Source organism: Mesoplodon bidens (genome assembly GCF_964165515.1).
Source record: "Mesoplodon bidens genome assembly, chromosome: 8".
In the NCBI taxonomy this organism is placed as follows: Eukaryota; Metazoa; Chordata; class Mammalia; order Artiodactyla; family Ziphiidae; genus Mesoplodon; species Mesoplodon bidens.
The window spans coordinates 8,155,220-8,179,838 of record NC_138165.1 but is presented as its reverse complement, the minus strand read 5'-3'; the positions used below and the strand labels follow the sequence as shown (position 1 = coordinate 8,179,838).

Genomic DNA, 24,619 nt, shown 5'->3' with positions numbered 1-24,619 from the left:
CCTATGACAAATAAGTTGAAAGCTCTGGATACTTGGTTAAGGTGAGTGTTACTAAAGAAACTTCTAGATGTATTAGATGTGGGCTTGGTATTTGGAAAAGACTGGAAAACATTTAGAAGGGTTCCGTTCACAGGCATTTTGGACCCTATCGTTCTAAGACCACTTTAAACAAAACTAATGACAGGAAGTTTTTGTATTTACTGGGGTGGAGTGAATTTGGAATGCAAATTTGCCTGAAGGCCAGCTTCTGGCTACATTTCCACAAGTACTTATTTCATACCTTTGAATTTCCCACTGCTCTGCTCATTTCTGCCTGTGGGTGGGGAGTGGGATTACTTCACATGGTCAAAGGTGCTGTTCTTTGGGGTCCTGCCTTTTCAATTTGAGGTCTCTGACGCCAAAAGTTCGCAGCCAAGATGTTACATTGTGTCTTGTCTGAAAGGTCTGCCAAAACAGAATTTCAGTTTTTCCCAATCAGCAAATAATTTCAGGGCAAGAGTGGCTTCCCTGCTCTGCTTACTTTCCTGGGGTCCCATTTCCCCTTAGATTTTAGCCTGCTAATCCCTCTTTATCTTTTCGGATGTTTGATGCTTTCAAGGTCCTACTTAAAATACATTCCAACAAACACTGTTTCCAGTGGGAGGCTTTTTCTTTATAACCTGGCCCACATTAATGTGCTATATAGACTTTCTACAGGTCACCTACTCATGATTCTTGCTGAGAAACCAAACTGCCTTCTGAAATTGGCACGTCCCTCTGGAAGAGGCTGGTGCTAAGTCTGAAAGCTTAGAATGCCATAACTCAAACTTTTTCCTAAAGTAAAACTAAAACCACTGGGCTCCTCTGCATTACATAATTCTGTCTCCAACATGCTAAAAGAACCAATAAATTTTAGATGGACAAATTGGTGGATAGATAATGATTTTGCCTCTATTTCTTGATTTTTTTTCTTACCTTGTCAGTATTTTGAGGCAGCTAAATTTACATAAATCATCTAATCAGTGCTTCTCAGTAAAACCTCATGTGATGATAGAAGTGTCCTATAATCTGCACTGTCCATCACATGGGTTATTGCACTCTTGAGATGTGGCTAGTGTAACTCAGGTCCTGAATTTTTATTTTATTTTGATTAATTTAAATAGATGCATGTGTCTAGTGCCTGCTGTATTAGACAGTACAGATTCTAAGACAAATTTCTTTCTGCTCCTTCAGGATAAACATTATTATTTAAGAAGGCTATATAAAAATAGTTTTCTGATCAGTCTTCTCTCCAGATGCTATGTAGTTCATGAAACCAAAATAGTAGCAACCACTATTGACATAAAACAAATAACAAACACAACAAAATTTTAATTAACCCAACAAATATTTATTGAACTCGTATTACAATACAAACCAGGCACCACCCTAGGCACTGAAAAGTGTGCCATATGCCCTAAGAGCCTACTTTCTATGTAGATGATTGAGGATTGATTGATGACAGAGGATTTTATAAACAGCTTTCACCGTAAAATGCAACTTCATTACTTCAACTTCCCCTAAACATATTAGAGAGGGATGTTTGACAGTATGTAAACATAGCCAACCACTAGCTCTGTGAGATGCTCCAAAGGGGAGAAGAAACAAATGTTTCATGGAACAAATTGTGTCCTGGAATATTACAGAGTCTCAAAATTCCCATATTGACAATATCTGTTTAATTTTTTCTAATCCAATGCTTACCAAATATGATCACAGAATCCTATTTTTTCTCCACAAATTCCTGTTAATATTAATTCTATGGAATACGTTTTGGGAATTGGAGATTTATGCTAAGGAATTTTATAAGGCATAAATCAGCAAAAACTCTGGATAACCTATGATAGCTTTTTTCAAAGTAGTATTTGCAGATCTTTAGAGGACATGAGTATATTCTCAGTGGTCCATAAATTTACTGGAGAATTTTTAAATGATGTGATTTTAATTACATGATAACCTTCAAATATTAATACAAGCATGTTGTGAATCATGTTGATAAACACGTTCTAGCAGAGCATTGTTACATGATTTCTCTTAAGATTGGATTCTAATTGTCTTACATTGATTAAAAACCAACAGGGATGGATTTAAATTATCATTTGCTCTAAATGAAGGCCAAATAATGGTAGGGTTGACTGTACAAATAAAGGTTTAATAAAGAGAAGTAGTGAAAGAATTGGGCCATCACACGATAAACAGTAATAAGAGCATGTTTTATCTCAAAATAATTCATTCTGTAGCAACAACTTCAGTCTTTATTGAAATGCTTCAGTTTCAAAAAACACCTTTCACATTACTATAATTTGAAGCTTACTTATTTTATGCTTTTGTTCATATTTATTTTGCAAATGTTTTGGTTTATAGAAGTAGGAGTTAAGCCTAAGGATTTTCTACCTAGTTTTATGTTTAGAACATTATAATTTTTGTAGGTTTAAGTAATATTATCAAAATGATTGAAGTCAAAACTAGGGTTACATACAAATTATTTATGTGTGAAAACACTGTTGTAGGATATTTCCATTACAGTTCTGAATGCATCATACAGCATTCTTAAATATTTAGCCAATATTTAAAATTGGTTTGCATTCCATGGTTATGCCTCATCTGTTAACTTTGCTATGTGCCCAGGGAAGGTCTGGAAAGTATTAAAATCTCATCATAGATAATCATGAGTTGACTGTGTTTAATATCACTGCAGATAAAAATAGCTTTATTGAACTATTCAAATACAGCAATGTCAGGTTTTGTGGATTTTTTTCCTCTTGATCTCTACTGTCTTTTAAAAAAATTCCATACACAGCATACACACTATGCAAGGCATGCCTTCAACTACCACCTGGAGGTCAAGGATTCCAGATCTCTATTTCCATCCGTTTGCTCACTTGAATTCCAGATGCACATTTCCAGTACTCTATTCGACATTTTTACCTAAATGTTCAACAAGTATTTCAAACTCGTTCAACCCCAGATTCAATTCCTCTGTTCTTTTTCTAGATCAGTGGTGTTCACTTCCACTCAGTCTATCGAACTCAAAACTCTGAAGTCATCTTCCACTTCTTTCTTGTCCTCACCCTCATGTCAGTGGTCAGCAAGTCCTGCCAATTCTCTTTGAACCTTCACCATTGCCTTAGTTCAGGCTTGTACCATCTCTCAGGTGATGATTGCAATAGCTGCCTACGTAGATCCCCTGATGCACCAGTTACCTTCAGTGCCAATCTAGCTTAAAATAGGAAGAACATATCTGATCTCAATGACAGTCCTCAGTTGACTTGCTTCTGCCTACATGAGCTGGCCTAGTTTCATTTACCAAGACTTCTGCCTTAAAAGGCTGTGAATTTAATGAAGGCAAGGGCTTTGTCTTGTTCATTATTATTTCTCAGTGTTTTACAAAGTTTTTAGCATGCAACTGGTGCTACATGTAGTTGAATGTTGACAGGGCACTAGTGAGTGGCTAAAAGCATAGGTTGTAGAATCAGACAGATCTAGGTTTAATTTCTCTCCTCTGCCACTTAGTTGCCAGGTGACCCTGGGCAAATTAACTTTAAGACAGTGATTCTCAACTCTGGCTTCATATTAGGATTACACAAGGGATTTATTAAAAGGGCCCAGGCCCCCTCTTCAGTCCAATCAAATCAGAATATATGGAGGGTGAGGCTCAGGCACTAGAAATTGTAATAGATCCACAGGTGATGTTAATATGCAGCCAGGGTGAGAATCGCTGCTCTTAGACTTAATTTCACATCTACTATATAGTAACTGTTTTGAAGGGGTTTTGAGCACGTGAAATGAAATGGAATTTAGCATAGTGCCTGGCACATAGTAAGGCATGAAATTAACACACAACCTCAATATGTAACCTTCTACTCAATGGCTACCCACTAGCTGCTTTGCCTTCCTTTCAGTTCCTGGAATGTAGCAAGATTTTGCAGCTTTAGTGCCTTCACACTTACTCTTCACCCTGCTCTTAGAAGATCTCTATCTTCAAGTCACACCCGAAGTCATACCCAGTCCCCTTTCACAGTATGGAGATGTTCATCATCTTTGTAGCACTTGTCTCAATTTGAAATTATACACTAATTTAACTGTTTACTGTGTGTTTCCCCAACTGTACTGCAAACTTCACAAGGCAGACAAGGTTTTTTCCTCCTGGGGTCCAGTGCCAAGTGCCTGGGATATGCATGATGTTCAGGTGATAGTTGTTGAGGGATGAATGGATTAACAAATGATCCATCCTGTAATCTCAAAAAGGCAAAAATCATTGACTTTTTGTGTCCCACAACTATATGTATTCCTACATCAAAACACCACCAAAACTAATACTAGAGTCTCTAGTGTTTTGGGTTCTAGGTACTGACTAGGAAAACTCCAGATGCTTTTAATTCGGGAAAGGCTTCCAAGTCCAAGGTTCTTAGAGGCTTAGTCATCATCAACCCTTGGACAGTCATTAATGTTAGTCTAACAATATCTCACTTCAACAAGGCAAATAAACTTTTGTGGTTGTTTGTGTTAGCTAAGTAAAAAGGTTTTTGTTTTCTAGTTTACCTTTTGTCCCATTCAGTTGGGAAACCAAACAACATGTAAGGTTAATGGAAAAAACTTTTCTGAAGTCACAGAATTAGCAAATCATTGATACTTTTGCCTATGAAGAGAACCTTAGAAATAATCTAGACCAATCCTTCATTTTACAAATGAGAACAAAAAAGCCTAGAGAAATCAATTTATTGGACATGATTATGCACTTGCTGTCACAGCGCCAGGTTTCAATCCTTCACCAGTGTTCTCTCAGCCATATTACACTAGCTTCAAAGTAACCCAGTTATTCTGATTTCTCAGCGTTTTCATCAATTTATACTCTGGCATCAAGTAATTTGTGATTTTCATGTTTCCATGATAATAACAAATATCTAGTCCAAATTCATGAGTGTGACATTCAGATCTCATGTCTCAATACATCTGTCTACGCTCCAGGCTCCACCATCTATTTCATGTTTTTCCATCTCTGAGCTCCCAGAGAATGCACAGCTTCATCATATCTGCCTCCTTATCATGCATGAAAACTGTTCCCAAACTTAATCAGAAGACAGTGGCTCTCTGTATTTCTCCTGAGGACTTTGTATTCTGCCTCATACTGAAGTAGGAATGACTGTGTTGGATGGAAGAACCTTAGGAACTGGGGGCCACACAGTTCTTGCTTTTTAGGTCTTGTCCCTCCTTGCAATCAGTAAATACTTAAACTAAAATAAAGGTCTCTCCAGGCTAAAATCTTCCATAAGGATTTCATTGAAGGCAATTTTGAAGCGTTTGAAAAAGCTGGGTTAGAGGAGGCAAGACCTGGATGAACAGGACTCATGTTGCTTTAAAGAGAGCAATGATGTCAGGACATTTTGAAGTTATTGCCTCTTTTCTGGGTTCTTTTCTGGGTGCTCTTCTCCTTTCTTTTTAAAATTCCTCCTCCATTCAGTATAATCCACCCACATCCCTCTTTTTACTGGTAGTGTGAAAATCTACAGGAGACAAATTTAAGATCTTTAGGAAACATTAGAGAAAACAAGAAAGGCCATATAAATACTTGCTTAGATGCATTTTGTTGCAAATTTAAGTTCTCCTTCAATTTTCATTAATAAATGTACCAGTAAAAACGACGACTGCCCCGTCAACAAACAACAGCAGATCTACCAGCCTTCCACCGCTCGACAGTCCACGCCTACAGCCGGCCGCTACCCTCGCGGAGACCGGAAGTCCTTTTGCCCCGGCTCGCGGGCCCACCACCTGGCGCCGGTGGGAACCGGAAGTTGTTCTGCCCCGATCGTCCGAGCGTGTCCGCGTCGGCCGCACAGGCGCAGTGGAGCTCGGGGCGGAGTTGTGGGAGGGGAGGAGGAAGCGGCGGAGGGGCGTGGGGGCCGGTCCCAGAAGATGGCGGAGGCGGGGGTGAGTTGGGCTTCTCCGGGGAAGCGCGGTGGACTTGGTGCTGAGGGAAGGGGCCTGAGGAAGGTGGTGGCCCTCGGGAAGAGGAACCGCTTGCGTTTTTGCAACCTGGGAACCCTGCTGGCAAGTGCGAGGAGCACCACAGATGGGGCCTGAAGGGCGAGGGGCTCCGCTTAACCTGGAGAAGGGTCGGCGAGATCCGGAAGGGGACACCTGGGTCGGGGAGAGGGTCTAGGAGAGGCCGAGGCTCCCCAGACAGTGGAAGAGTGTCCGAGCGGAAAGAAGGCTGGAGGACGGCGGGAAGGGCGACCCCGGAGATCTGATGGGGTGGAGGTCGGCGGGCTGTCAAGCATAGAGCTGTCAGGACTCGGCAGGCTCGTAGCCAGGGAGACCAGACTCAGGCTTGGGAGGGGGAAGGATCCGAAAAGGTAGGTATTGTAGAATGCTTAGAATCCGCCAAAAGGTATGTTGATATTGGGTTGAGGAGGGGGACTTCGGCATTTTGGGTTGGAATTGGAAACCTCTGGAGTAGGTGTGTGGTAAAGACAAAGATAACTCTTTTCAGGACCTAGAAGTCGGTTGGTGATAGTTTCTGGGATTTTAGGGTTGGTCAGTGGGGATTGGCGATCTGGTAGAGGAAAGCAGTGTGGATAAAACTTAAGTGATAATGACCCATTTCCAGTTAGCACTGGCAAAAAGTTAGTGAAGTATGGCCTTAGCTAGATAGTCTAGGAAAATATACCAGGGACAGCTGACTATTTTGTAGGCTTATTGAGAAAATGCTTGAAGAAGGAAGGAATAGTCTTGACAGCTGCGGCACTGAGACTGGCCGGGATCACTATTGCAATGGACCTGAGGATTGCAGGGGGAAGACAAGCTCCTGTCTTGGGTGCAGGAGGAATGAAGGCAGTCTGGCAGAGGCTAGGTTGTATCTTCCAACTTTGGGGTTTGGCCCTAATAGGGAACCTTTGAGTGAAAAATGAATGAAGGGATGCCCCCACTAATAGGGGCCCCCCAGAGAATAGCCCCGTACTCTTCCTGTTTCCTCCTTTTATTCTTTCTCTGGACATTACGTTGAGTAGTGTGTTTTGTTATAGTTCTCAGTACATATCTGATATAAAGTGACGAAACTGTGAATCATGAACATTTATTTGGGAAAGAGGTTGATTCTTTTTAAACTGACAACTGTTGCTTTTACGTGTGGTGGACTGAAAAGGAGAGGATAAAATGCAATTTAGTAATTTAAAGACAGAGCTTGTTTTCATTGTTATCAGAAAATTATTCTCAAACGATGGAGTAACCTTTTTAGGGACTAAGATTTGTCATTTAAAAGCAATAATGGGATGCAAATGTTGCTTGCTTAATGGTTTCTGTGTTTGGGTTTTAATGTTGACAAGAAAGATGAGTTGCAGGGTCTTCAAGGCAAGCATGTTTTTCTTCCTAGAAGTTTTTAGCGTCCATAGCCTATGATTCACATTTGTGTGCTTTTACTTAAGGAGAGTTTCATTGATTTAAGTGTGTTTTTCCTAACTGTAATGCTTATTCTATTTTGAGAATGCCATTCTAATTACAAGAGCATAGGATAAAAAAGATGTGAGGTAGTAATTTAATTTTATTATTTAGTAGCCTTTCTGACCTAAGCACCTGAAGAGACAGGTAATCTGAGGGAGTAAACATACTTCTGTGACTGCTCTTCCTTTGAAGACAAATGATCTTGTATGGTTTTGGGGGTGTTGCAATTGTTAAATTACAATTGGTACTTAATCAGTTCTTAAGGAGATTTTGTTTGTATGCTTGTTTTCAAATGCCTGTTGCCTGGAAGCTGTTTCAGTGGCAAATGTAGACTTTGATTTTTATCCACAAAGCTGAGAATCACTTATTTTATTTACCTAAAGGTAATAATAATCCATTGACAGGAAGCCATAATGTTTTTCCAGTTTTGATGATTTGTTATTATCTAGCCAAAGTATTTGAACTATTTTTCTTTTTGTTCAGTAACGTACTTTATAGAAATTGTAGGTCAGGGCTCAAGGTAGAATTTTTCATGTTCTGTGGAAGTTTCTTCTTTGTTAGTTTTTGAAAAAAGAAGTATTATTTTGGTATTAACTGTAGTTTATCAACATGGCTTTAAAAACTGTTTCTTTTGTGGCATTTAAATTGTTTCTGTATGGTGTTTGTAGAAAAGACAATTGTGAAATGGGAAATACTCTGGACATGGAGTCAGAGTGCTTGAGGCTAGTCCTGGTACTACCTGGCAACAGTTTTATAATCTCAGAAAGTTACTTAATGTATTTTATTTTGTAAAATAAAAAGATTAAGGATTAAAAACACCTGCCTACTTACTAGGATTATTGTTGAGGATCTGTTGAGATATTGTCTTTTAAATGGTATCTTTATACCAGAGGCTTCTTCCCTGATCAGAAAATTATTTCTTGGGTAATCTAAATTTTTCAAATATAGGTTTTTAAAAAAATTTTGAGAATCAAATTTATTGCTGATATAACAGTAACATTTAAAGGTATAGATACACTCTAGGAAGATATTATCAATACATAATCAGAAAACCAAACTTGAAAACAAACAAATTAGGGATACTTATTCCAAGAGCTTTCACTTTAAAATAACCTACTCCCCTAATGTGTGACTATTATAAACAACATACTTTATTTAGGAACTTAGTTGTTGCGTAGTAGGCAGTGAATTGTCTTGTGGAATTTTTTACCCCTTTGATGAGTCAGTCTGGCCATTTCTAGGAGTTCACTTTACATGTTTGTCGTAGCAAGACCCAGTGGTATACATTCTTGATCTTGTCACTTCACTTAACCACTTTGGGTCTCATTTGCTTTGCCAGGAAACAGATCACTGGTTCTTAACTTCCTTTGGATCATGAACTTTTTGAGTACTTGATATAAAAACGTCCAACTCCCTAACCAGAAAAATGCACATATCCACAACTTTTTTGGTTTTATTTTACATCAGACTCACATAGCCCCTGGAAGAGATGGACTCCCAATTCCCTTCAATTTCTTACATTTTAGGATACTGTGATTCTAAAGCATTTTAACTTTTATTTTTGTCTCCAGTAATTATATACTATTGTATTATTATGTAGTCACAAAATTAGCTTTTTGGACTTAAAAAATAGCTTAAAAAATTTTATTCAAGTAAACATGAAACAAGTGTTATGTTATTTTTAAAGACAACTTTTGGGGTGAAGTAGGAAACTATAAACAAGCACTTTCAGAAAGATTGAGTAAATAGCTGCGGCAGAATTACATAAATAAACATTGTAGAAAGTCTCTAGCAGCCTGGAAATAGAATGCGGGAAGAGTCTAGCAATAAGTATCTCTCAGTGGGAGAACATTGCCTCTCTGTGGGAATTTGGAAATATGTAAGGCCATGTTTGGTTATCTCAAAGCGGGGAGGGGGCGTGCACTGGCATTTAGTGGGCACGAGCCAGGGCTGCTAAATGTTTTTCAATGCTTAGGGCAGTTCCAAACAACAAGAAATTGCCCTGCCCAAAATGCCAGTGCCCTTTGACAAACACTGGTGAGTGATGTGAGATGGGACCTACCACACCAGAGTAGCTTTTTAAAACTGAAGCTGTTTTGTTCTTTTAAAAATATTATTCAACATAAAATTCCCTTTTGGAAAAATTCACAGACAGAAACAATTTACTAGATATACTAGAGCAATTTGGGTTACTTAAAATGTGTATTTACTCTTTGTCCTCTAGTAGCTGTTTTAATAGCAGAAAACGGGGGGCATTGCTGTGTCTGCTGAAGTTTGGGAAATGAGGAGTCAACTCTTGGTCTAATACTGTATGTAAGTTGGCCATATGATTTTTTTCTTTAATACATCGTTTTACTCCTGGACCTAGTACTTTTAAAGAAAATTTCAAGGTGTTTGTACATTTATTCTTTTTTTTTAAATTTATTTTATTTATTTATTTTTGGCTGTGTTGGATTTTCGTCACTGCATGCGGGCTTTCTCTAGTTGCGGCAAGCAGGGGCTACTCTTTGCGACACACAGGCTTCTCATTGCGGTGGCTTCTCGTTGGGGAGCATGCGCTCTAGGTGTGCAGGCTCAGTTGCTCCGCAGCATGTGGGATCTTCCCGGACCAGGGTTCAAACCCGTGTCCCCTGCAGTGGCAGGCAGATTCTTAACCACTGCACCACCAGGGAAGTCCCTGTACATTTATTCTTATGGTCTTCCTGCTTGGACATTAATTGACATTAGTACCTTGAGAATATTTACAGTTAAGATTGTTTTCCAGTGTCTGTCCATCTTTTCAGTAACCACATCCCCTTCTATAGGGGATGCCAAAAAAGCAGTCTAAGGAGTTGGGCTGGAATGGGACTCAAGTTTTAGAGGAAAGAGGATGGGTTTTGGCATCAGTCAGATGTAAGGTACAATTCCAGTTCTAATACTGCATGTCATGTGACCATAGGCAAGTTGTTAAGTCTCTTTGACTTTATATCTTCATTTGTAAAATGTGGATGATAATACCTACCTTTAGCATTATTTTGAAGATTAGAGTTACTATATGCCTGGCATGGAGTAGGCCCTCCATAAATGGGTGCTGTATCATGATGATAATGATGATGATGAATTCTGTAGCTACTGAACACTGTAGAACACGTGAGTGACATGCTGACATGCTGGATACCACAGCAAGGAATAGTCTGCAAGACCAGGTCAGGGGGAGATGTTTTCTATGTTTTCTAGGATTTTCAGTAGGTGTTTAGAATATATTTTCCTATGAATCAGCTATAATATGTACTGTTTTCTCAAGGCTGCTAAGCTATAGAGCTCAGTGCTGTTGTAGAGTAAGTAGGTTTGTGGGCTTGAGGATAAAATTACCCCCTTGGGTGTTGGGCACAGAGCTTTGAGTGTGGTAGAGGCACAGTAAAAAAGTCTATTGTCTCTGTTTATCACGTTGAACTGATAGGCTGTGAAAGTTACTAGTGCTTACAGATGTTCTCATTTTCATACTGATTATTTCTAAACTCAACACCCCCACCCCTCCCTCCAGTTTACACATGGGTTTTGTTCCCAAAATTCATTTATAAGGTAGTTTGAAACTTGGAAGCTTAGAGGACATATATTTTAAAGATGATTAAGTACTAGGTTAGGTTTACCTTCCAAAAGGCCTGCTTAGGAGAGACCTTCAAGATGGCGGAGGAGTAAGACGTGGAGATCACCTTCCTCCCCACAAATACATCAGAAATACATCTACATGTGGAACAACTCCTACAGAACACCTACTGAGTGCTGGCAGAAGACCTCAGACTTCCCAAAAGGCAAGAAACTCCCCATGTACCTGGGTAGGGCAAAAGAAAAAAGAAAATATAGATACAAAAGAATAGGGACAGGACCTGCACCTCTGGGAGGGAGCTGTGAAGGAGGAAAAGTTTCCACAGACTAGGAAGCCCCTTCACTGGCGGAGATGGGCAGTGGGCGAGGGGGGAGAGCTTCAGAGCCACAGAGGAGAGCACAGCAACAGGGCTGCAGAGGGCAAAGCGGAGAGATTTCCACAGAGAGTATAGGTGCTGACCAGCACTCACCAGCCTGATAGGCTTGTCTGCTCACGTGCTGGGGCAGGCGGGGGCTGGGAGCTGAGGCTTGGGTTTCGGAGGTCAGATCCCAGGGATAGGACTGGGGTTGGCTGCGTGAACACAGCCTGAAGGGGGCTAGTGTGCACAGCTCGCCGGGAGGGAGTCCGGGAAAAAGTCTGGACCTGTCTAAGAGGCAAGAGACCGTTGTTTCAGGGTGCACGAGGAGAGGGGATTCAGAGCACCGCCTAAACAAGCTCCAGAGACAGACACGAGCCATGGCTGTCAGTGCGGACCCCAGAGATGGGCATGAAATGCTAAGGCTGCTGGTGCAGCCACCAAGAAGCCTGTGTACAAGCACAGGTCACTATCCACAGGTCACTCCCTCCCGGGAGCCTGTGCAGCCCGCCACTGCCAGGGTCCTGTGATTCAGGGACAACTTCCCCGGGAGAACACACAGGACACCTCAGGCTGTTGCAATGTCATGCTGACCTCTGCCGTTGCAGGCTCGGCCTGCATTCCATACCCCTCTCTGCCCCACTGGCCTGAGTGAACCAGAGCCCCCAGTCAGCTGCTATGTTAAGCCCGTCATTTCTGAGCAAAGAACAGATGCCCTCAGGAGACCTACATGCAGAGGAGGGGCCAAATCCAAAGCTGAACCCCAGGAGCTGTGCGAACAAAGAAGAGAAAGGGAAATTTCTCTGTGCAACCTCTGGAGCAGTGGATTTAATCTCCACAATCAACTTGATGTACCCTGCATCTGTGGAGTACCTGAATAGACAACAAATCATCCCAAAATTGACGTGGTGGACTTTGAGATCAGCTGTAGGCTTGGGGATTGCTTTCTGCATCTAATTTGTTTCTGGTTTTATGTTTATCTTGTTTAGTATTTAGAGTTTATGGTCATTGGTAGAATTGTTTATTGATTTGGTTGCTCTCTTCCATTTTTTTTTTTTTTACATAGAGATATATGTATATTTTTTTCCTGTTTCTCTTTTTGTGAGTGTATATGTGTATGCTTCTTTGTGTGATTTTGTCTGTATAGCTTTGCTTTTACCATTTGTCCTAGGGTTCTGTCTGTCTGCTTTTTTTTTTTTTTTGGATAGTTTTGAGTGATTGTTATTGGTGGATTTTTTTGGTTTGGTTCCTCTCTTTCTTTCTTTTTTTTTTCTTTGTAAATTTTTAATAATTAAAAAAATAATTTTATTTTAATAACTTTATTTTATTTTATTTTAGTATTATTTTTTCTTTCTTTCTTTCTTTCTATTTTTCTCCCTTTTCTTCTGAGCCATGTGGCTGACTGGCTCTTGGTGCTCCAGCCAGGTGTCAGGCCTGTGCCTCTGAGGTGGGAGAGCTGAGTTCAGGACATTGGTCTATCAGAGACCTCCCAGCTCTACATAATATCAAACAGAGAAAGCTCTTGCAGAGATCTCCAGCTCAATCCTAAGACCCAGCTCCACTCAATGACCAACAAGCTATAGTGCTAGACACCCTATGCCAAGAGGAACTAGCAAGACAGGAACACAACCCCACCCATTAGCAGAGAGGCTGCCTAAAATCATTGTAAGGTCACAGACACCCCAAAACACACTACTGGATGCGGTCCTGCCCACCAGAAAGACAAGATCCAGCCTCATCCACCAGGCCACAGATACCAATCCCCTCCACCCAGAAGCCTACACAACCCACTGAAGCAACCTTACCCACTGGGGGCGGACACCAAAAGCAACAGGAACTATGAACCTGCAACCTATGAAAAGGAGACCCCAAACACACTAAGTTAAGCAAAATGAGAAGACAGAGGAATATGCAGCAGATGAAGGAGCAAGGTAAAAACCCACAAGACCAAACAAATGAAGAGAAAATAGGCAGTCTACCTGAAAAAGAATTCAGAGTAATGACAGTAAAGATGATCCAAAATCTTGGAAACAGAATGGAGAAAATACAAGAAACATTTAACAAGGACCTAGAAGAACTAAAGAACAAACAGACAATGATGAACAACACAATAAATGAAATTAAATATTCTCTAGAAGGAAACAGTAGCAGAATAACTGAGGTAGAAGAACAGAGAAGTGGCCTGGAAGAAAAAACAGTGCAAATAACTACTGCAGAGCAGAATAAAGAAAAAAGAAAGAAAAGAATTGAGGACAGTCTTAGAGACCTCTGGGACACTAAACACACCAACATTTGAATTATAGGGGTCCCTCGCGGTTCTGCCCACCAGAAAGACAAGATCCAACTTCATCCACCAGAATACAGGCACCAGTCCCCTCCACCAGAAAGCCTACACAACCCACTGAGCCAACCTTAGCCACTGGGGACAGACACCAAAAACAACAGGAACTATGAATCTGCAGCCTATGAAAAGGAGACCCCAAACACAGTAAGTTAAGCAAAATGAGAAGACAGAGAGATACGCAGCAGAAAAAGAAGCAAGGTAAAAACACATCAGACTAAACAAATGAAGAGGAAATAGGCAGTCTACCTGAAAAATAATTCAGAGTAATGATAGTAAAGATGATCCAAAATCTTGGAAATAGAATGGAGAAAATACAAGAAACATATAACAAGGACCTAGAAGAACTAAAGATGAAACAAGCAATGATGAACAACACAATAAATGAAAGTTAAAATATCTAGAAGGGATTAATAGCAGAATAATTGAGGCAGAAGAACAGATAAGTGACCTGGAAGATAAAATAGTGGAAATAACTACTGCAGAGCAGAATAAAGAAAAAAGAATGAAAAGAATTGAGGACAGTCTCAGAGACCTCTGGGACAACACTAAACGCACCATTTGAATTATAGGGGTTCGGAAGAAATAGAGAAAAAGAAAGGGACTGAGAAAATATTTGAAGAGATTATAGTTGAAAACTTGCCTAATATGGGAAAGGAAATAGTTAATTAAGTCCAGGAAGCACAGAGCGTCCCATACAGGATAAATCCAAGGGGAAACACACCAAGACACATATTAACCAAACTATCAACAATTAAATACAAAGAAAAAATATTAAAAGCAGGAAGAGAAAAGCAACAAATAACTTACAAAGGAAACCCCATAAGGTTAACAGCTGATATTTCAGCAGAAACTCTGTAAGCCAGAGGGAGTGACAAGACATATTTAAAGTGATGAAAGGGAATAACCTACAACCAAGATTACTCTACCCAGCAAGGATATCATTCAGATTTGAGAGAGAAATTAAAACCTTTACAGGCAAGCAAAAGCTAAGAAAATTCAGCACCACCAAACCAGCTTTACAACAAATGCTAAAGGAACTTCTCTAGGCAGGCAACACAAGGGAAGGAAATGACCTACAATAACAAACTCAAACACTTAAGAATATGGTAACAGGAAAATACATATCGATAACCACCTTAAATGTAAATGAATTAAATGCTCCAACCAAAAGACATAGACTAGCTGAATGGATCTAAAAACAAGACCCTTATATCTGTTGTCTGCAAGAGACGCACTTCAGACCTAGGGACACATACAGACTGAAAGTGAGGGGATGGAAAAAGATATTCCATGCAAATGGAAATCAAAAGAAAGCTGCAGTAGCAATTCTCATATCAGACAAAATAGACTTTAAAACAAAGACTATTACAAGAGACACAGAAGGACAGTACATAATGATCAAGGGATCAATCCAAGAAGAAGATACAACAATTGTAAATATTTATGCACCCAACATAGGAGCACCTCAATATGCAAGGCAAATGCTAACACATAAAAAGGGGAAATTGACAGTAACACAGTCATAGTAGGGGACTTTAACACCCCACTTTCACCAGTGGGCAGATCACCCAAAATGAAAATCAATAACGAATCACAAGCTTTAAATGATATATTAAACAAGATGGACTTAATTGATATTTATAAGACATTCCATCCAAAAACAACAGAATACACTTTCTTCTCAAGTGCTCATGGAACATTCTCCAGGATAGATCATATCTTGGGTCACAAATTAAGCCTTGGTAAATATAAGAAAATTGAAATCATATCAAGTATCTTTTCCGACCACAATGCTATGAGACTAGACATCAATTACAGGAAAAGATCTGTAAACAATACAAACACATGGAGGCTAAACAATACACTACTAAATAACCAAGAGATCGCTGAAGAAATCAAAGAGGAAATCAAAAAATACCTAGAAACAAATGACAATGAAAATACAATGACCTAAAACCTATGGGAAGCAGCAAAAGCAGTTCTAAGAGGGAAGTTTATAGCAATACAATCCTACCTCTAGAAACAAGAAACATCTCAAATAAACAACCTAACCTTACACCTAAAGCAATTAGAGAAAGAAGAACAAAAACCCCCAAAAGTTAGCAGAAGGAAAGAAATCATAAAGACCAGATTAGAAATAAATGAAAAAGAAATTAAGAAACAATAGCAAAGATCAGTAAAACTAAAAGCTGGTTCTTTGAGAAGATAAACAAAATTGACAAACCATTAGCCAGACTCATCAAGAAAAAAAGGGAGAAGACTCAAATCAATAGAATTAGAAATGAAAAAGGAGAAGTAACAGCTGACACTGAAAAAATACAAAGGATCATGAGAGATTACTACAAGCAACTGTATGCTAATAAAATGGACAACCTGGAAGTAATGGACGAATTCTAAGAAAAGCACAACCTTCCCAGACTGAACCAGGAAGAAATAGGAAATATAAACAGAGCAGTCACAAGCACTGAAATTGAGACTGTGATTAAAAATCTTCCAACAAACAAAAGCCCAGGACCAGATGGCTTCACAGTTGAATTCTATCAAACATTTAGAGAAGAGCTAACACTTGTCCTTCTCAAATGCTTCCAAAATACAGCAGAGAGAGGAACACTCTCAAACTCATTCTATGAGGCCACCATCACCCTGATACCAAAATCAAAAATGTTACAAAGAAAGAAAACTACAGGCCAATGTCACTGATGAACATAGATCCAAAAATTCTCAACAAAATGCAAGCAAACAGAATCCAATAGCACATTAAAAGGATCATACAGTGTGATCAAGTGGGGTTTACCCCAGGAATGCAGGGGTTCTTCAATATATGCAAACTATCAATGTGATAAACCATATTAACAAATTGAAGGAGAAAAACCATATGATCCTCTCAATAGAGGCAGAAAAACCTTTGGAACAAATTCAACACCCATTTATGATAAAACCCTCCAGAAAGTAGGCATAGAGGGAGCTTACCTCAACATAATAAAGGCCATATATGACAAATCCACAGCCAACATCATTTCCAATGGTGAAAAACTGAAACCATTTCCTCTAAGATCAGGAACAAGAGAAGGTTGTCCACTCTCACCACTATTATTCAACATAGTTTTGGAAGTTTTAGCCACAGCAATCAGAGAAGAAAAAGAAGTAAAAGGAATGCAACTTGGAAAAGAAGAAGTAAAGCTGTCACTGTTTGCAGATAACATGATACTATATATAGAGAATCCTAAAGATGCTACCAGAAAACTAGTAGAGCTAATCAATGAATTTGGTAGAGTAGCAGGATACAAAATTAATGCACAGAAATCTCTTGCATTCCTATGCACTAATGATGAAAAATCTGAAGAGAAATTAAGGAAACACTCCCATTTACCACTGCCAAAAAAAATAATAGAATACCTAGGAATACACCTACCTAAGGAGACAAAGAGCTGAATGCAGGAAACTATAAGACACTGATGAAAGAAATTAAAGTTGATAGAAATAGATGGAGAGATATACCATGTTCTTGGATTGGAAGAATCAACACTGTGAAAATGACTGTACTGCCCAGTGCAATCTACAGATTCAGTGCAATCCTTATCAAACTACCAATGGCATTTTTCACAGAACTAGAACGAATTTCACAATTTGTATGGAAACACAGAAGACCCTGAGTAGCCAAAGCAATCTTGAGAAAGAAAAACGGAGCTGGAGGAATCAAGCTCCTGGACTTCAGACTATAATACAAAGCTACAGTAATCAAGACAGTATGGTACTGGCACAAAAACAGAAATATAGATCAATGGAACAGTATAGAAAGCCCAGGGATAAACCCACACACATATGGTCACCTTATTTTCGATAAAGGAAGCAAGAATATACAATGGAGAAAAGACAGGCTCTTCAAGAAGTGGTGATGGGGAAACTGGACAGCTACATGTAAAAGAATGAAATTAGAACACTCCCTAACACCATATACAAAAATAAACTCCAGATGGATTAAAGACCTAAATGTAAGGCCAGCCACTATAATACTCTTACAGGAAAAGATAGGCAGAACACTCTATGACATAAATCACAGCAAGATCTTTTTGACCCACCTCCTAGAGAAATGAAAATAAAAACAAAAATAAACAAATGGGACCTAATGAAACTTAAAAGCTTTTGCACAGCAAAGGAAAGCATAAACAAAACGAAAAGACCACCCTCAGATTGAGAGAAGATATTTGCAAATGAAGCAACTGACAAAGGATTAATCTCCAAAATTTATAAACAGCTCATGCAGCTCAATATTAAAAAAAACCCAATCCAAAAATGGGCAGAAGACCTAAATATACATATCTCCCAAGAAGATATACAGATTGCCAACAAACACATGAAAGGATGCTCAGCGTCATTAATCATTAGAGAAATGCAAATCAAAACTAAAATGAGGTATCACCTCACACCAGTCAGAATGGCCATCATCAAAAAATCTAGAAACAATACATACTGGAGAGGGTGTGGAGAAAAGGGAACCCTGTTGCACTGTTGGTGGGAATGTAAATTGATACAGCCACTACGGAGAACAGTTTGGAGGTTCCTTAAAAAACTAAAAATAGATCTACCATACAACCCAGCAATCCCACTGCTGGGCATATACTCTGAGAAAACCATAATTCAAAAAGAGTCATGTACCACAGTGTTCATTGCAGCTCTATTTACAATAGCAGGATGTGGAAGCAACCTTCAATCCATCGACAGATGAATGGATAAAGAAGATGTGGCACATATATGCTGTGGAATATTACTCAGCCATAAAAAGAAACGAAATTGAGTTATTTGTAGTGAGGTGGATGGACCTGGAGTCTGTCATACAGAGTGAAGTAAGTCAGAACGAGAAAAATAAAATACCATAGGCTAACACATATATATGGAATCAAAAATATATATATAAACGTTCTGAAGAACCTATGGGCAGGACAGGGATAAAGATGCAGATGTAGGGAATGGACTCGAGGACACGTGGAGGGGGAAGCGTAAGCTGGGACGAAGTGAGAGAGTGGCATGGACATATGTACACTACCAAATGTAAAATAGATAGGTAGTGGGAAGCAGCTACATAGCACAGGGAGATCAGCTCGGTGCTTTGTGACCACCTAGAGGGGTGGGATAGGGAGGGGGGGAGGGAGGAGATATGGGGATATATGTATATGTATAGCTGATTCACTTTGTTATAAAGCAGAAACTAACACAGCATCATAAAGCAATTATATGCCAATAAAGATGTTAAAAAAAAGGCCCGCTTAACCCGATATACTTTGATTCAAAAAGAGTTAACCTAATTTAATGAAACAAATATGAATATGTAGCGCTCCCACTATGAGCTAGGCACGTACCTATCTGGGTACGTAGGCACAGTGAAAATTTGATAGTGAATAAGCCCTACATAGAAATTTTATAGTCTGTAAAGCAACTCTACATATCATCATAAGGTAGCTATTAGAAGTGCCATAGTAAAGGTTTAAATAAAATACTTAGAGATTCAAAGGAAATATCCCAAGATATATTGTTAGGTAGGATAATGGTAAGTTATGAAAATAGTCTGTATATTACTTTCCCACTTCAAAAAAAGTATTCATAGAAAAAGAATTTAGGGCAACATGTAACAATTTGGGAGGCTGAACATAATGGTATGAATGAGGGCTTTGGAGCCAGACAGACTGCATGGATTTGAATCCCAGCTTGCCCTCTTACTAAGGCTGGAAACTTGGCTGAGTGACTTAACCTTTCTTTGCTTTTATACCTCACCTTGTAAAATGGACATAATTGCACTTACCTGTTAGGGTTATTGTGAGAGTTAAAAGGACAGCTCATAGATAGCCTCAAACGTTATTTGTCTTAAACATATACAAAGGAAAGTTCACTTTGGTTTAGAGGGGTGAGTGAATACCTAGAGTGATTGTACTTGCAAAGTTCTAGGTTTTAGCCATGGGGATCAAACGTCTTAGCATCTAGCCAAGAGGTTATTCTTTATTTTCTTAGCTCGCTTTCTTCTGCTTCCTACTGCAGCTTTCTCACAATAGCTCCTATGATTGCAGCAAGGGCAGACTGGGTCAAGGCAGGGGTGGGACACAACTTGGGCCCTGGTGACAGCAGGTCAGGTCTGGTTTCTGTGCTTGGTGTACGTGTGAGTGAGTGGGTGGTGGTCTGTTTTCTTTGTAAGATACTTTTGTGCAGAAATTCACATATATCAGCATTAAACATCAAAAGAGGTCATTGTATTCCCCTATGGAGATTGTCCTCACGAGCAAGTCACATTTTATTGAGAACCATATAACATTTTCAGTTAGAATATGTTGATTTTCTGTAAAGTATAAATTTATTTATTTTCTGTTAAGCGTAAACATTTCTACCTAAATCTCCAAGCCCATCAGGTACTTGGGCTTGGAGATTTGGGTAGAAGAAACAGAAACCTGGATTTTGATCTTCCAGTTTCTAGTAGAAGTGTCTCAGATAAGCCGTCCTGCTTTTTTCACTGATGTGGGGCTAGCTGTTTTGACTATTATTCTAACCTTTTAGTCTCTTAGGTCACTAATTCTGTCCTAGTAAATATAGATTTAGCACTTTATTTTTTATTACATCATTCATATAAAAATGCTTTTTAAATGTCTTCTTATTCAGTAAATAATTTAAATAAATATATAAGCTTGTCAATTCATTATTTGGCCTTTAAAATGAATTAGTATTGAAATCAGGAAAATTGTATAGTCATTTATTAGACACATTGATTTCTTTTTTCTTATCTCTTGCAGGATTTCTGGTAGGTCCTATTTTAGGACGAGATGCAATATTGTTGAAACGCCAATCTGCTTTGGTTCAGGCAGTTGGCTTTTCAGCTGAGAAGCCATTTCTTCTTCCTCTTTTTTAAATTTTTTTGCTGACTTACTGAACTTATGAAACCATGGCGGAAGGAGAGACACAGTCACCTGGGCCCAAAAAGTGTGGTCCCTATATCTCGTCTGTCACTAGCCGAAGTGTGAACTTGATGATTCGAGGAGTAGTGCTGTTTTTTATTGGAGTATTCCTTGCATTAGTGTTAAATTTACTTCAGATTCAGAGAAATGTGACGCTCTTTCCACCTGATGTGATTGCAAGCATCTTTTCTTCAGCATGGTGGGTACCGCCATGCTGTGGCACAGCTTCAGGTACGTGAAGGCCATGTCTGTAACGCTTAGAAAGGAATTAGGGTAAATGAGTGTCAATATTGTCTGGGCAATTCTTTTAAAAAATCAGCTTTATCGAGGTGTAATTTAAATAGAGTGCAATAGACCTGTTTTAAATGAGCAGTTTGGTGAGTTTAGACAAATACATACAAGTCATGTAACTACCACCACAATCCAGGTATAGAACATTTCTATTACCCCCTAAATTCTCCTGTGCCCTTTTGCAGCCTACCCCCATCCTCAGGCTGTCACTGGATTATTTTTGCCTGTTCTAGAATGTGATATAAATGGAATCATAGAGTTTGTACTCTTTTGTGTCTGATTTCTATCTGACTGACCCATATGACTTTTAAAAATTCAATCCTAAAAACAATCTTGATTCTCTTAGGGATGAGGCTTTTAACCTCTTAATTTTGTTCTTTCGTCAATCCATCTCATATAAATTTATTTTAAGTTATTTTGTTGATCATCATCATTGTTTGGTTTTAAGGTTTTGACATGTATGTTATCCTCTGGTTTATGAAGTAGATAAAAACTTGAAAGATGGAAACAGTCGACCCTTGAACAACTTAAGTTGGAATTTATGTGTGGATGTTTTTCAATAAATACGTACTACACAGCCCAAGGTTGGTTGAATCTCTGAATGTGGAACTGTGGATACAGAGGGCTGACTGTAAAGTTATACTCAGATTTTTGATTGTATGGAGGGTTGGTGCCCCTAACCCTCATGCTGTTCAAAGGTTGACTATAGTTTTATTCAAGTTTAAAGCTTCATGTTGTTATTTTTTAGATTTTTGTATATGCTTTTTTTCTTGGTATCTTGTTTTTAGATATACATTCAGAATAATAGATTCTTAAAGAGATCAGTAAGGTAGATTCTCTTTGCTCAAAATCATTATTATCCTATTTAGATCTTTTTTTTGGTGGACAGTGTGTATTGGATAAAGTGGAGCATTTCAGAATGCTGTATTGGTGATGAGCTTCCATAATGGATAGCTCTTCAGCTTTTTCTAATGAGACCAATAGATTGATACTATTTTATATAATAAAGTAATAGAAGGAAACCATAATCATGTGGTAGAAGATAATTCTCATTGAGAGAGAAAAGTGCTTTTATGAATGTCCATTTGGTGTCTCACACCTAATATACATAACTACCTTGCAATATAATGTAGATCCTCCTTGATTTCCGTCCTAGAGCTAGAGGGCCAACAGTGAGGAGTTAGGTGTGAGACATTTTAAAATGACCTTGTGAAACTTACTGGACAATTACATAATCCCATTGCGTGGATTGAAGGGCATTTTCGTGGTAAGGTTTCAGCATGGTTTATATATTGATGTCTCACTATTACAATATTCCCATTAAAAGAGAACTTGTAAAGGTGAGGATTCTTAGTTTCCCCAGAGCTGTTGTTATTCTCTGCGAGAACAGGCAACATAGTCCGAACAGACAAAGCATAAATTATGTTTTATTATTTGTTGTGTCTACCAGTCCTCATGTATTTTCCTTTCTTTCACTTAAGTTCAGAAGAAAAGTTTTCCCAATGCCTTTTTCTACTTCTTTGTTTATTTTCTCGTATGGTAGAGCTGCTGTCTTGCTACTAATAGAAGCTTTTCAGGACTTGGAAGAACGTGTCTTTTCAGAATAGACAAAAGGAAGGTCAAGGGAGGGAAATGATTGCTTATTGAATGTCTACTAATGTTCTAGGCATATCCCTTAACCCCAGGGATCTGTAGGGCAACGTTGGGAGTGAGATGTTTGCATTGTGCCTATTTTGGGGGGATGAGGAAACAGATAAGGAGAGGCTATCAATGAGTCCAGGGTTCCAGAGCCAAGGAATGGCGTGGCTAGGTGAAACGTCACATGCTGGGGAAGGGGGCAGAGGGAGCCACTCATCCTTCCCTCTATTGGGTATCTCTTTTGAACCTTCCAGACTAAGTGCCAGGCTTGGATGGAGTACACTGGCCTGTGCTACACATTCTGGGCTAGGGCAGGAGGACTTGGCTGAGGTTTCATTCTACCTGCATTATGGAGAGGAACAGGGGTTACATCTCTGCCTGTGATACAGGCACTTTTGCCACAAGCTCACATTTAGGAAGGAAAACTTGTAATGTTAATGCTACATTTTAGTCACTTTGTCCCTACCTTCCTACCTTCTCCCAGCTGCTAGGCTTGTCACACTTACAAACCTAACCTCATATCATTTCATGTGGAGGATTTGCATTTACGTTGCTTGCTTAATTGTTTCTTCTGAAAGCAGTGCATTCTATGAGGTGCCCAGCAAATGAAAGGAGAGGGGCCTTGGGGAATTGAGATTCTAGTTAACGCTGCTGTTGATGTTGAGTAGGCTATGGTGTTCAGTAGGTGGGGGTGAGGATACCAGGTTTGTGGAAGTTGCCAAAGATGGAAAATGGACTCTTGCATCATCGCTGCCCCCTCCAATTTTAGGGAAAATATTAAGGAAAAAAAGTAAATGCTGTAAGAAACTGTGTACAGTTTGCGTGTCTATATGGTATGTATATGTTTTTGTGTATATGTGTTGGTGTACATTTTCAAAGCTCTTATCATGTTAAATCAGAAAAACTGATAACTGTCCTTTGATTTTCCTGTACAATTAATATTCGTTGACTCAGCAGCTACCTTCTGGAGGGTCTCCAGAATCACCACTTTCTACATGTAAACCCAGTGCTGGAAAATTTGCTAGTGGTGCTTCTGGAGGGACAACTAGTAGAGAACTCTGATAAACTCCTTTTGATCCCATTTTCCTTTTCCCGGTTCTCTAGTTTTAGTTTAATAATGTTTGATGTATCAAGTTGGTTAACTTCTTTACGTGTGCAGTGCATTGGAATTGGAGTTAAGAACCTCTTGAATGTGATTGAGAGCTACAAAGGAATCTCTCTGAAGAATAAATAGGAGAAAAAAGATTGTGTGGATAAAATAACCGGAGAAGTTGACTAACAAATCACGAGTCAAATTAATATCTAATTTAAAAATGAAAACAAACAGATCTTTTCTGTTGAGTCATGCAGTCAGTCACCCAATTCCTGGAGAGTCTTAGAAGGCTCCTCCCTTTGTCTCTCACTGCCCACATCTGGTTTCCAAGTTTTACATCTCTCCCTTGTCTCTTTCTTGGTCTAGGCCCTCAACCGCTCTGCTTGGGATTTTCAGTCTTTTCTTTTTCTGCCTCTGATTTTGTCCCCCCTGCACCCCAAGTCCCTCCTCTCCTGTCCTGTGTTGTACACTCACTGCTGGAAGAACGATTGGCCCTCTCTCTGGCACAAGTGTGATGGTGTTATTTTCCCAGTGACTGTGGGGCAAGTCTCTGTGATATGGCCCCCGCCAACTTGTATCCTTCTCAGACTCTTTCTGGACCCGAAACTCCCTTTCTGCCTAAAGTTTCCAGTTTCCAGATGATACCAGGTATTTTCTGTTGTCTGTGCTTTTCCTCAAATGCTTTCCTTTGATTAGAAAGCCCTTTCCAGACCACTCACCTGCTGGACACTCCTGCCTCAAGGGTCACCTCTTCTAGGAAGCTTTCCTGACATGCTCGCACCCTGCTTCCCCTCGGCACACACCAGGAGAAGACTGGACCCCCGGGCCCTGTCAGTGCTGCCCCTAACACGTTACTCTACTTAATTGTTTCTGTGGTCGCTTTGGGATGGGGGTCGTGTCTTACTCATTTTCCCTTTTTAAA

At 39.4% G+C, this 24,619-nt stretch overlaps 1 protein-coding gene across 9 annotated transcripts in view; it reads left to right on the top strand.

Annotated features, from left to right (window-relative positions):
- The first annotated feature begins 5,891 nt into the window (after positions 1 to 5,891).
- The window catches only part of INSIG2 (insulin induced gene 2), a 33,278-nt gene continuing 14,550 nt past the window's right edge, over positions 5,892 to 24,619 (top strand). For 6 of the 9 annotated variants that reach the window (XM_081242203.1, XM_081242200.1, XM_081242205.1 and 3 more), the window contains exons 1-2: positions 5,892 to 5,946; positions 20,514 to 20,906. In XM_081242203.1, coding sequence (XP_081098329.1) covers positions 20,663 to 20,906 — 244 coding nt within the window. In that variant the 5' untranslated portion in view covers positions 5,892 to 5,946; positions 20,514 to 20,662. Of the gene's footprint in view, positions 5,947 to 5,975; positions 6,372 to 9,679; positions 9,769 to 20,513; positions 20,907 to 24,619 lie in introns of those variants that run through there. The other 3 variants (XM_081242201.1, XM_081242202.1, XM_081242208.1) reach the window with 3 other exon arrangements.